General features: G+C 41.6%; 2 protein-coding genes across 2 annotated transcripts in view; both read left to right on the top strand.

The window, feature by feature from the left end:
* The first annotated feature begins 737 nt into the window (after positions 1-737).
* On the top strand, positions 738-3612 carry LOC138977400 (uncharacterized). Its single transcript, XM_070350291.1, has 2 exons — positions 738-855; positions 2109-3612. Exons 1-2 carry the CDS (start codon positions 772-774, stop codon positions 2334-2336), a joined length of 312 nt encoding a protein of 103 aa, XP_070206392.1. The 5' UTR covers positions 738-771; the 3' UTR covers positions 2337-3612.
* A 5112-nt stretch (positions 3613-8724) lies between these two features.
* Positions 8725-11631, top strand: part of LOC138975727 (uncharacterized) — a 72808-nt gene continuing 69901 nt past the window's right edge. The window contains exon 1 of the mRNA XM_070348481.1: positions 8725-8904. The gene's annotated coding sequence lies outside the window, so the exon portion shown is untranslated. The remainder of the gene's footprint in view (positions 8905-11631) is intronic.

The following is an 11631-nucleotide window of genomic DNA, read 5'->3' as shown; positions in this document are numbered from 1 at the left end:
GATTTGTTGTGATTGCAACGAATCAGACCCCGCGGTTTGTTCTCACTCGGTTGGGTGGCACCCACTTTCGCTTTGCGCACGTACGCCGAGGAGGCTAGAGGTGGCAGGAAAGATACAATAGATAGTGAATGGTGGAGATACAACAGAGATACAATGGTGGAGCTAGACCACCGTTAGAAATCTAGGTGGATTTTTATCCCAGCGAAGCTGAAGGTATCCCACGAACGCTATTCCGTAATCGACTTGAGAAATGTTCATACCGATAATACATGATAAAGAAGGAATCTTTGTGCCCTTACTCAGGCTACAGTTAGGGATGGAAGTTCACGAAAAATTGGGAACATACTAACTTAAACTAAAATACGGTGGGCCTTTCTCTCGCGCGCGTGTTTATGTGCACAAGTGTGTGTGTGTGTGTGTGTGTGTGTGTGTGTGTGTGTGTGTGTGTGTGTGTGTGTGTGTGTGTGCGTGTGTTTGTGTGTGCGTAGGTATGTGGATGTGTGTGCGTGTGTGTGTTTGTGAGTGTGTGAGTGTGTGTGTGTGTGTGTGTGTGGGTGGGTGTGTGTGTGAGAGAGAGAGAGAGAGAGAAAGAGAGAGAGAGAGAGAGAGAGAGAGAGAGAGAGAGAGAGAGAGAGAGAGAGAGAGAGCGGATGTGTCCTTCGCTGGGGGTATGCAGTGCCTTGGCATTGCACTTACATAATTTTAATTAAATTTACTCTTGCATAATTGTGCAGGTTTCCAGCCGAGCTGTTCGGCGTGCTGTACGGAACGATGATGGTCTCGGGCGGTGTGGTGGGCTGTCTGCAGTTCCTGCTCTTCATCTGGTCGGAACACTCCAACGACTCAATCATGCACGTGAGTGAGTGAGTGAGTGTGTGGGTGGGTGGGTGACTGGGTGAGTGAGTGAGTGATCGAGTGAGTGAGTCAGAGAGTGAGTCAGATAGTGAGTGAGTTGTAACTCTTCAATTTGGTCTGAAAAGCCTCAGTGCTCCATTCTGCATGTGAGTCAGTGTGTCTCTCCCTTTATTTGGTTTCAATACTTCGGGTATACCATGCCTCAATCCTGCGTCAATATGTGGGTGAGTGAATAAGTTAGTGGTTCTAAGAACTATGATGATTCTTAAAAAACTCAAAAATGATAATCTGTTTGAGTGGATGTTATGCTGACTATTTTATCAATGATTAACGAACAGACGAACAGACAGACGGACGGACGGACGGACCGACGGACAGAATTACTGGGTTTTTTATGCTTGCTGAGTGTTTGGTGTTGGCTCGTGGTGAAAGTGTGCAACTGCAAGGTATGTGAATAATGGTTCCGAGCTCATCATTCAAGGAACTGATGTGGAGCAGATACCAAGCTAGCCACATGAATCACGTCAAAAGGAAAGAACGATTCACCACTGACTGACTGACTGACTGTCTCACTGACTGACTGACATGACTAACTGACTGACTTACTGACTGACAAACTCACAGACCTACTGACTGACTGACTGACTGGCTGGCTGGCTTTCTGGCCGACCGACTGACTGATTTTTTTTCTGACTTTTGTTTAATGTCGAACCTCTCATGCGCAGAAAACTGAAGTTAATTTGAGATGTTCTTAACCAAAAAACATAGCACGAGTGACGTACATATAAATTTAAAGCACGGAACAGAACAGAGACGAAAAACCGAGGTCCCTTCGTGTACACTACATTGGGGTGTGCACGTTAAAGATCCCACGATTGACAAAAGGGTCTTTCCTGGCAAAATTGTATAGGCATAGATAAAAATGTCCACCAAAATACCCGTGTGACTTGGAATAATAGGCCGTGAAAAGTAGGATATGCGCTGAAATGGCTGCGATCTGCTGGCCGATGTGAATGCGTGATGTATTGTGTAAAAAAAAAAATCCATCTCACACGGCATAAATAAATCCCTGCGCCTTGAATAATGTGCGCGATATAAATTGCATAAAAAAAAATTATAAAAAAAATCCCTGCGCTTAGAACTGTACCCACGGAATACGCGCGATATAAGCCTCATATTGATTGATTGATTGAGAAGTTATATTTCTACCACGCCCTCCCCCTTTTAACCGACAATGACGTCACTATCTGCAGGTGAACGTCTTCTTGCTGTGCACGTCGGCAGTGACGTTTCTCCACCCCCTTCACCTCCTGTGGAAGTGCTGGCGGTCACACCCACCACCCTCGTCCTCCGATTTCTCCTCCGTGGCCTACTCTCCTGCTGATTCTGCCTCAAGGCAAAACCCTAGCGAGAAGGCCAAGGGAAACTCATCGTGTGACACGCCCAACGCTGAGGTGTCAATCTCACTCCTGAATCGCTGAGAATTGCTGAGTGTGAATAAGGGCAAAGACCAACACTAAAACGGCATGGAAATGCGGTAGAAAAAAAGGGGGACATTGATATAGTTTAGAATGTCCTGCAGGCAATTGAAGTTTAACTGCAACCACACAAAACAACAACTACAACCACAGCAACAACAACGCTATTCGGCTTCGTCTCCTTACTCTCCTGCTGATTAAGTCTCCTTCTGGGCGAAATCCTGGCCAGATGGGACAATGATGTGACACGCCCGACGCTGAGTTAAGGTGTCAATCTCACTCCTGGATCGCTGAGAATTGCTGAGTGTCTTCTTCTTCTTCTTCTGCGTTCGTGGGCTGAAAGTCCTACGTACACTCGTGTTTTTTTGCACGAGTGGAATTTTACGTGTATGACCGTTTTTTACCCCGCCATTTAGGCAGCCATACGCCGTTTTCGGAGGAAGCATGCTGGGTATTTTCGTGTTTCTATAACCCACCGAACTCTGACATGGATTACAGGATCTTTTTCGTGCGCACTTGGTCTTGTGCTTGCGTGTACACACGGGGGTGTTCGGACACCGAGGAGAGTCTGCACACAAGTTGACTCTGAGAAATAAATCTCTCGCCGAACGTGGAGACGAACTCACGCTGACAGCGGCCAACTGGATACAAATCCAGCGCGCTACCGACTGAGCTACATCCCCGCCCGCTGAGTGTCAATAAGGGCAAAGATCAACACTAATACGGCAGGGAAATGCGGTAGAAAAATAAATGGAAAACGGAAAAAAGTTTAGAATGGCCTGCCTGCAAATGAAGTATAACTGCAACCACACAAAACAACAACAGCAACAACAACGCTAAAACATATTCCGCTTCGTCTCCTTGCTGATTAAGTCTCCTTCTGGGCGAAATCCTGGCCAGAAGGTACAATGGTGTGACACGCCCAACGCTGAGTTAAGGTGTTAATCTTGCACCCCCGATCGCTGAGAATTGCTGAGTGTGAATTATGAAGGCAAAGACCAACATTAAAACGGCATGGAAATGCGTTGGATAAATTTTTTTGTTAAAAAGCGGAAAACTTTAGAATGGCCTGCCTGCAAATGAAGTATAACTGCAACCACACAAAACACAACAGCAACAACAACACTAAAAGTAAGGAAAAGGATTTAGAATTACCTGCGTGCAGCTGAACTTGACTCCTGTCGAGAAGAGACGCCGTGACACGCCGAACGCTTAGTGAGGGTGTCAATCACACACCGTGGATCGCTGAGCATCGCTGAGTGTCAATGAGTTCAATGACCAACGCTAAAAACAGGGGGGGGGGTGGGGTGAGGGGGAGAAATAAGGGGGACATTTATAATGACCCGCGTGCAACTGTACTTAAGTAATACGACAGAAAACAACAACTCTGACACCAACAACAACAACAACAACAACAACTCTAATAACAGTCCTCTACGTCTCCCAACTCTCCTGCTGATTCAGTCTCCTTCAGGGCGAAACCCTGTAGACGGTCTTTAATTGAGCCCGAAGTCAACTAGGGAAAACTCAGTGCAAAAGCTCCGTGGGGCTAGCTTCGCGAAGCATACTTCGCGTAGTCGACTAGGGAAAACTCAGTGCTAAAGCTCCGTGGGGCTAGCTTCGCGAAGCATACTTTGCGTAGTCGACTAGGGAAAACTCAGTGCTAAAGCTCCGTGGGGCTAGCTTCGCGAAGCATACTTCGCGTAGTCGAATAGCGAAAACTCAGTGCTAAAGCTCCGTGGGGCTAGCTTCGCGAAGCATACTTCGCGTAGTCGAATAGGGAAAACTCAGTGCTAAAGCTCCGTGGGGCTAGCTTCGCGAAGCATACTTCGCGTAGTCGAATAGGGAAAACTCAGTGCTAAAGCTCCGTGGGGCTAGCTTCGCGAAGCATACTTCGCGTAGTCGACTAGGGAAAACTCAGTGCTAAAGCTCCGTGGGGCTAGCTTCGCGAAGCATACTTCGCGTAGTCGACAAGGGAAAACTCAGTGCTAAAGCTCCGTGGGGCTAGCTTCGCGAAGCATACTTTGCGTAGTCGACTAGGGAAAACTCAGTGCTCCGTGGGGCTAGCTTCGCGAAGCATACTTCGCGTAGTCGAGTTCGCCGAATAGACGAACTCCGGAAATAACTCTGTCGGGTCTGTATGGGTTGTGAAAGAGTGAGTACCCTTGCATTTGCGCAGACAAACTTTGCCATGTGCTTCCTGTACACGTGTTTGAGACACGCCCTCTCGCTAGTGACTATAGCCTGTAATGTCACGTGGGAAAGTTTCCCAACGTGACATTATTTTCCACGTGATATAGTAGGCCTACAATTGTTTCGCACCGCCAGGAAAACACCTCAAGAAAGTCAACCTGTTGTCTGAAATGAGTAAATGTATTTAGTCCGCCATCATGTTAACCTTTGTTATGTACATACCAGGATTACTTAAAATAAGCATTATTTTTGTCATGATACAAATTAAATCAAGTTTTGTTTAAAACCAAAGTCAACCTGCAGAAACGCACCCACTTTGAATCGAATTCGACCCCTCCGGTGTTATAGTATGCCGGCCGTCACAGTTATAACTCTAAACTGGACGAGGGTGAAGTCATCTTTGCTTGCTTTTCATTTAAACTGTACAATAGCCGCCATTTATATGTACTTTCTAGAAAACTGTAAACACCACTATAAGCATTATGCTTGTTGTTGTTTACTCAATATGCGTTTTTTGTAAATAATGCACAAACGTTGAATAAAACAGTTTAAACCAAGTCATCTGAAGTATTCTATCTGGACACTGTGACCGTGACAGTTTGTACAATAAAACAAGCAGTCTTTACGACTTCCTAGACACGTTCATTGTGATAAATAGTTGTCTCTCGCAGTTGTGAATGAAATAAAATAGTATCAGGGCGTGTGTTTGTTGATACTTTGTAGAATTTGTCGGATAAATTGGAGATACTTTATAGATTGTGTAGTCTATACTGGGATTGTCCCCTCTTTGTTCTATTTTGACACGGTGTTAAAAATATAACCCGTGAAGTCATGACGTCGATTGTTAATACTTTGTGGAATTTGTGAGATACATTTGGAATACTAAATGGATTGTGAAAGCTGAACTGGGATTGCCCTAGCTATCTTTGTTCAGCTTTGACACGCTGTTAAAATTTAACTTGTGAAGACATGACATTACATAAACTAGGAATGCCCTATTTGTGTTCAACAGTGACATTTTCTTCAGAAACGTACGTGTAAAGATAGTTAACGGACAAACATTACGTTATATTTGCCAATTTAGTGACGATATTTGCTGTACAGATTTCTCGCCTTTGACAAATGTGTATGTGTTGTACATGTAATAATAGAATATTAAACTAAAATGTTTTAAGTATTCAGCAACAACAACAACTACTACAACTACAACAACAACAACAAACCTCTGTCATTTCTGCATAATTATGTTTCTGCCATTATTTACCTTTTCGAGATGAGTGGCTGATACGTGGACATCTTCGCCAAGCACACACAATTAGATCTACACACAAACACACACACACACACACACACACACACACACACACACACACACACGCACGTACGCACGCGCACACACACACACACACACACAAACACACACACAATCACACACTCTCTCTCTCTCTCTCTCTCTCTCTCTCTATCTCCACCGCCCATGACTAGTTCAAACCGGCGACGCAAAGCAAGCTGCAATGGGATATTCCGACACCGCAGCAAACGTCGCAATAAAAGCGGCAGTCAAGAGAACCATCCAACAAGCCGTAAAACTTTGTACAGCGTCACAGATACAGAAGCGCAGGACTTTCGTATAACTAGCTGAAATCTCAATGCGCTATGACTTCACAGGTGCGAAAAAGGATTCAGCAAAGACACACAAAGGCGAATACCTGTTGTCTTTTTGTTGGCATTTTTAAAGGGTTGTGCGACCCTTTGTTGTCTTTTTTCTCCATTAATACTCATATTATTATCCTAATATCTCCCCATTTTTTGCCCCATCAGGGGCGGACCAGTTGCTTTGTAAGGGGGGGGGGGGGGGGGCACTTTGAATCGAAAGTGAATGTGATAAGCGCGAAGCGCCCGAATTTGCTAGGGGGGTCCGGGGGCATGCCCCCCCCGGAAAAATGTTTGGCCCAAAGAAGCAAAATGGTGCCATCTGGTGCCATTTGAACTTAGAAATGGTCATAGAATCAGTTTTCCAATTTTTTTTTTCGGGGGGGGGGGGGGCACGTGCCCCCTGTGCCCCCCCCCCCCCCCCTCGTCCGCCCCTGCCCATTATATAGAGTGTGTTCGCACGGTACAATTATGCATGTAATTCAGGATAGTTTGGGAATTTCTGTTATATTGGCCTTACTGATGTGGGTAGCTATGTCGCGTGCGTCTTGACTCGTTTGTTATTGGCCTGCAGGCTGTTATTGTGGACTTTTTGCTTGTGAATGAAAAAGAATTTCTTTCATTGTGATTTAGGATGAATGGTACATTATTTTGTTCGTTTGTTTGTTTGTTTGTTTGTTTGCAATGAAGTTTCTCGCGTTTTGAGTTTTGGCGTGATTTCAAAGAGGCATTTCTTTTCTATCTGTGTGTTTGTTTGTTTGTTTGTTTTTGTTTGCAATAACATTTCTCGTGTTTCGAGTTTTTGGGTGATTTCAAAGAGGTTGGTCAAGTTGACTAAACAGAAGGTCAAGGGAGCTAATGTTTTCTACGGAACGCGGATCGTATCAACTGATGCATCAAATTGATGCATCCAAAACCAAGATTTGATGCATCATTTTCACAATTTGATGCATCATTTTCACAAAAGGATGCATCATTTTCCAAAACTGATGCATCCGATACGAAAATGATGCATCCTTTTAGAAAATGATGCATCATTTTGATGCATCATTTTGATGCATCACTTTCGGTTTTGTATGCATGCGAAAGATCATTCATTTCCGGTCTTTCCGTAAGAAATGCCTGAGCACGGAAAAACTTGAAATGACATTTTGACGAATATAAACAGATTGGTTAGATAAAACAAAAATAAACGTACAACATACCATTAAATAGGGAACAAGTCAAAGTCACGGCATTATGCATTTTAAGGCATTTTTTGTTTTGTTTGTGGTTTGTTTTCTGTGCACACGAAGTTTTGACGCCCTTGACCTTCGACTCAAACTTTCGTTTTCCGACGTTCGTTTCGCTTCGTATTCCGGTTCAAATTTTGCTTTTTGCTCGGCACTTTCCGGGAAAACCCGAAAATTCTGATGCATCCAAACGATGCATCAAATTGTGAAAATGATGCATCAAATTCTTGGTTTTGGATGCATCAATTTGATGCATCAGTTGATACGATCCGCGTTCCGTACTTTTCAGCTGTTTGACTGCTGGCTTCTTATTTGATCTTTCAACTTTCTGTATTCTTGTCAATAATGTTCTGTGTGAACATTCATCATATTTACTTTAACATGGGTTTTTTCAAAAAAACTAATGATTACTCAATAATATTTCACTTCACGTTGACTGAAAATCAATGTATGACTATAAACACAAACAAAGACACAAAGGAAGTAGGAAATCAAGTAAGTTGCACAATAACAAGTACAGAAAAAAATAATGAAATTAGAATAGAAATACGCAGGAAATTGCCAAGCTGCACAATGACAAATTAATTAATTAATTAAGTTAACAAATGTATTAATGAATGATTTAATAAATAAAAATAACAAAAGATATTTGAATGAAAATATGTGTAATTGAACGCCAGTATTCCATACAAAAAGTCCTTTTTCATAATGCCCTTGCTAAACCTAGAAACCGGGCGGTTCTCTCCCCTTTTCGTACAACACTTTCGTAACATATTTACAAGTCTAAAGAAAATTATCAAACTTTTTTTTTTTTTTAATATAAAGAAAACAATGTATTTTGAACTGCAAAGTGATGACGATATCTGTACAAGATCTGAACAAAAACCCTTGCAAAGGTTGAGGCTACGTAACATATTCACAGAGACTATAGAAATGTATCAAACCTTTTTTAACAAAAAAAATCATGAAAACAATGTAATTTGACATGCAAATTGATGACGATATTCGTACAAGATCTGAACAAAAAACCCATGCAAAGGTTGAGGCTACGTAACATCTTCACAAGTCTTGAGAAAGTTATCAAAACTTTTTTTCTTTTTTTTTAATATCAAGAAAACAGTGTATTAGGTTGAACTGCAACAAGATGATGACGATATTCACAGGATCTTAACAAAAACCCTTGCAAATGTTGAGGCTGCGGACAAAAATCCAGTGAACGGAAAAGCTTCACGCTGCAATAAACACGCCATAAAAGTAACGGTTTCAGTTGCATTTGATGGCCGGTCTGTTCAGCATCCCATTCGTGCGTGCAGTAGGGCTGATGGGAGAGACTTGAAGCAGTAGGGAGACAGAGCCATTGGAGACAAGTTGTGCGTCGAGAGAGGAGGAGAGTCATCGGCTGTGAAACAAAGCGAGAGAGAGAGAAACTAAAGGAAAGTGTGTTTGGCGATCCTTCGTCATTCTTGAAGGTGATCGAAACAAAAGCGGAACAAGTAAGTTTTTTTTGGTTTTTTTGTATCGTGGTTGTTGTTGTTGAATGTCGTTGTAGTTGGTGTAGGTGATCTTTGTTCTCTCTTTTTCTCTTTCTCTGTTTTTTTTTCTCTCTCTCTCTCTTTGTCCTCTCTCTCTCTCTCTCTCTATCTCTCTCTTTGTCCTCTCTCTTTGTCTCTCTCTCTCTCTCGCTCTTTCTCTCTCTCTCCCTGTCTCTCTCTCTCTCTCTCTCTCTCTCTCGCTCCCTCTCTCTTTCAATCTCTCTGTCTCACTCTCTCTATCTCTCTCTGTCTCTGTCTCTCTCTGTCTCTCTCTCTCTCTCTCTCTCTCTCTCTCTCTCTCTCTCTCTCTCTTCCTCTCCTCTCTCATTTCTTCTGTTTTGTATGTTCCATAGTTTTTCCGTTGTTTTGTTTTGTTTTTAGTTTTTTTCTCACATTTTTTCTTCTCAGGGGGTAGGGTATAATGGCCTTCGATGTTTTAACTTTTCTTTTTCTCTTTCTTTTCTTTTTTTTTTAGTTTCTTTCTTTCTTTTTTTCTTTCTTTCCTTCCTCCTTTCTTTCTTCTTATTCCTTCTTTCTTTCTTTCTTTTTTTATTTTATTTTTTTAATAATTTCTTTCCTTTTTATTTTGTTTTTTCTCCTTCCAGGGCGTTGATATTTGAGTTCCTTGAACCATATTATCTGTTTTATGTGTGTATTCCCTTGTCTTTCTGTCCTTCCTACGTGCACGTCTTCGCATTCTTTATTCAAAATCAGCCTGTGGTGGCGAAGGCCAAGAAATAGTTAATTTTTAGATATGTATACTTTTTATTTCTAACACGAAAGCATGTAAGACGAAATACATAATTTTATATGTTTGAAGTTACATTGAAAATGTTCATCAATAACTTTGTGTTGCCATGTGTGTGTGGTACTACATGCATATGTTGTTAATGTTTTCCAAGAAAAAATAAGCGAATGAGATTTGCTTGCACGAATAACTCACAAACTCAAAGTTCAAAGCAACAGAGAGGGGAAACTCACAACTCAGAACTTTATTACGAAAGGATAAAAGTTATAGGCTTAGCCTAATCGCCCAAGCTGTCCTTTTAACATGTGCAGAGAATCTTAATAATAGAGAATGATAAGAGAGAGAGAGAGAGAGAGAGAGAGAGAGAGAGAGAGAGAGAGAGAGAGAGAGAGAGAGAGAGAGAGAGAGAGGCTTTGTCAGTGGAAAAATTTGAATTGCGAGATAAAACCTGAACAAAACGACTGTTTTGTGAAGAAAAATGTGTTAACAATATCACTATATATTATAAATAGCAAATCACCAAGGTTATCGTTAATATCAACTTGATTTAATTCCAATCTTGCATCTAACTTACTCACAACTTTCAAAAGAAACAGGTTAGCTCACATGTACTTCTTAGCCAGGACATTTTCATATAATTTATTTTGATACATTCATTTATCTCTCACTCGACTAGGCGTTAGAAACCCAGACGATTTCATTGCCTCTTAAATAAAATACATGCACCGTGCTTCAGTAAAACACATGGAAATAAACTGTTGCGATTTGAGACGAGCACAATCGGATTTGCATAAAAGCTGACTCAGTTGGGAAAACCACTTCTAGTTAGATAAACTAAAAAATGAGAATTGTCGTCGCCATAGGTACAGTTAGGGTAGGTATGTTTTGCAAAGGTATAATAGAATATAACAGAAAGTATACAAGAACAACAACCAATGAAACAGTCTTTTTTTTTCTTTTTGTCTTTTCATCCCTCCTATTAACTCCCAACCTCTCTCTGTTTCTATCCATCTCTCTGTTTCTATCCATCTCTCTGTTTCTATCCATCTCTCTGTCTCTTGTAGTTATATTTCTCGCCCAAAAAGGTACACATAAGTCTTTGTGGGTTGGAATAATTACTTCACACGCAACGAATTCTTTAAAAATTAGTGTTTCAACATGGAATTATTCACAATTATATACGCTGCATTGAGTATCTAGTACGCAGCGCGTGTATATGTTAGCCTCGTCCGATACTTACTTTCTCCCTCTGATATCAGCGGAACTTGCTTGAACAGTGGAACCCTCCTTTCAAGACTCTCAATTTGAGACTCCCTTCTTTCTAATACCTTGGTTTTTTTTCAGGCTTTCTGTTCATGACCTCTGTAAAAATTACCCTACTATTTTAAGACTCCCTCCTTTTTAAAACCCGATTTTCTCAGATTTTTGGAGGTCTTATAATGAGGGTTTCACTGTATTTGCAAGCTCAAGGGTTTTGTCTGCTAGACGTATGTGTACTTGTCCCCACCAACACAAGAAAACATGACAACAAAAACCAGAACTCTGACCGGTTCCACAATTCACATTCATTTGATTAATCAGAAAAGTTATACGGAGTATTTTCGAGAAACCCATTGCTGTATGACTGTCTCAGTTACACTGCACCGCGAATGTCTCTTCGAGTTTGCTTTGTGTCAACATTCGTTAAATAATGTTTCTAAAAGGGTTTAGGTAGATAGTATAGTCCAACCTGTCTATTACGACAGTTCAAAGGAGTGACCAAAAGGGGTTCGTTATAGACAGGTGGTTGCTATTGAAAGATGAATAATATAGCCAAAACAATTAATGGGGATTCAGCGGGCGTCGTTATCGACAGATGGTCGTTATTGAGAGCTGGTCGCCGGTGTAGCTTCGACTGTGTATGCATGCGCTTTACACACACACAAATCTACATGTTATCC

This window comes from Littorina saxatilis, linkage group LG9 (genome assembly GCF_037325665.1).
Source record: "Littorina saxatilis isolate snail1 linkage group LG9, US_GU_Lsax_2.0, whole genome shotgun sequence".
Lineage (NCBI taxonomy): Eukaryota > Metazoa > Mollusca > Gastropoda > Littorinimorpha > Littorinidae > Littorina > Littorina saxatilis.
This window is presented reverse-complemented; position numbering and strand designations above follow the sequence as displayed.

Coding starts and splice junctions, on each gene's coding strand:
- LOC138977400 (XM_070350291.1), top strand. CDS start 772: ATGATGGTCTCGGGCGGTGTGGTGGGCTGTCTGCAGTTCCTGCTCTTC. Junction 856..2,108: donor CCAACGACTCAATCATGCAC/GTGAGTGAGTGA, acceptor CACTATCTGCAG/GTGAACGTCTTCTTGCTGTG.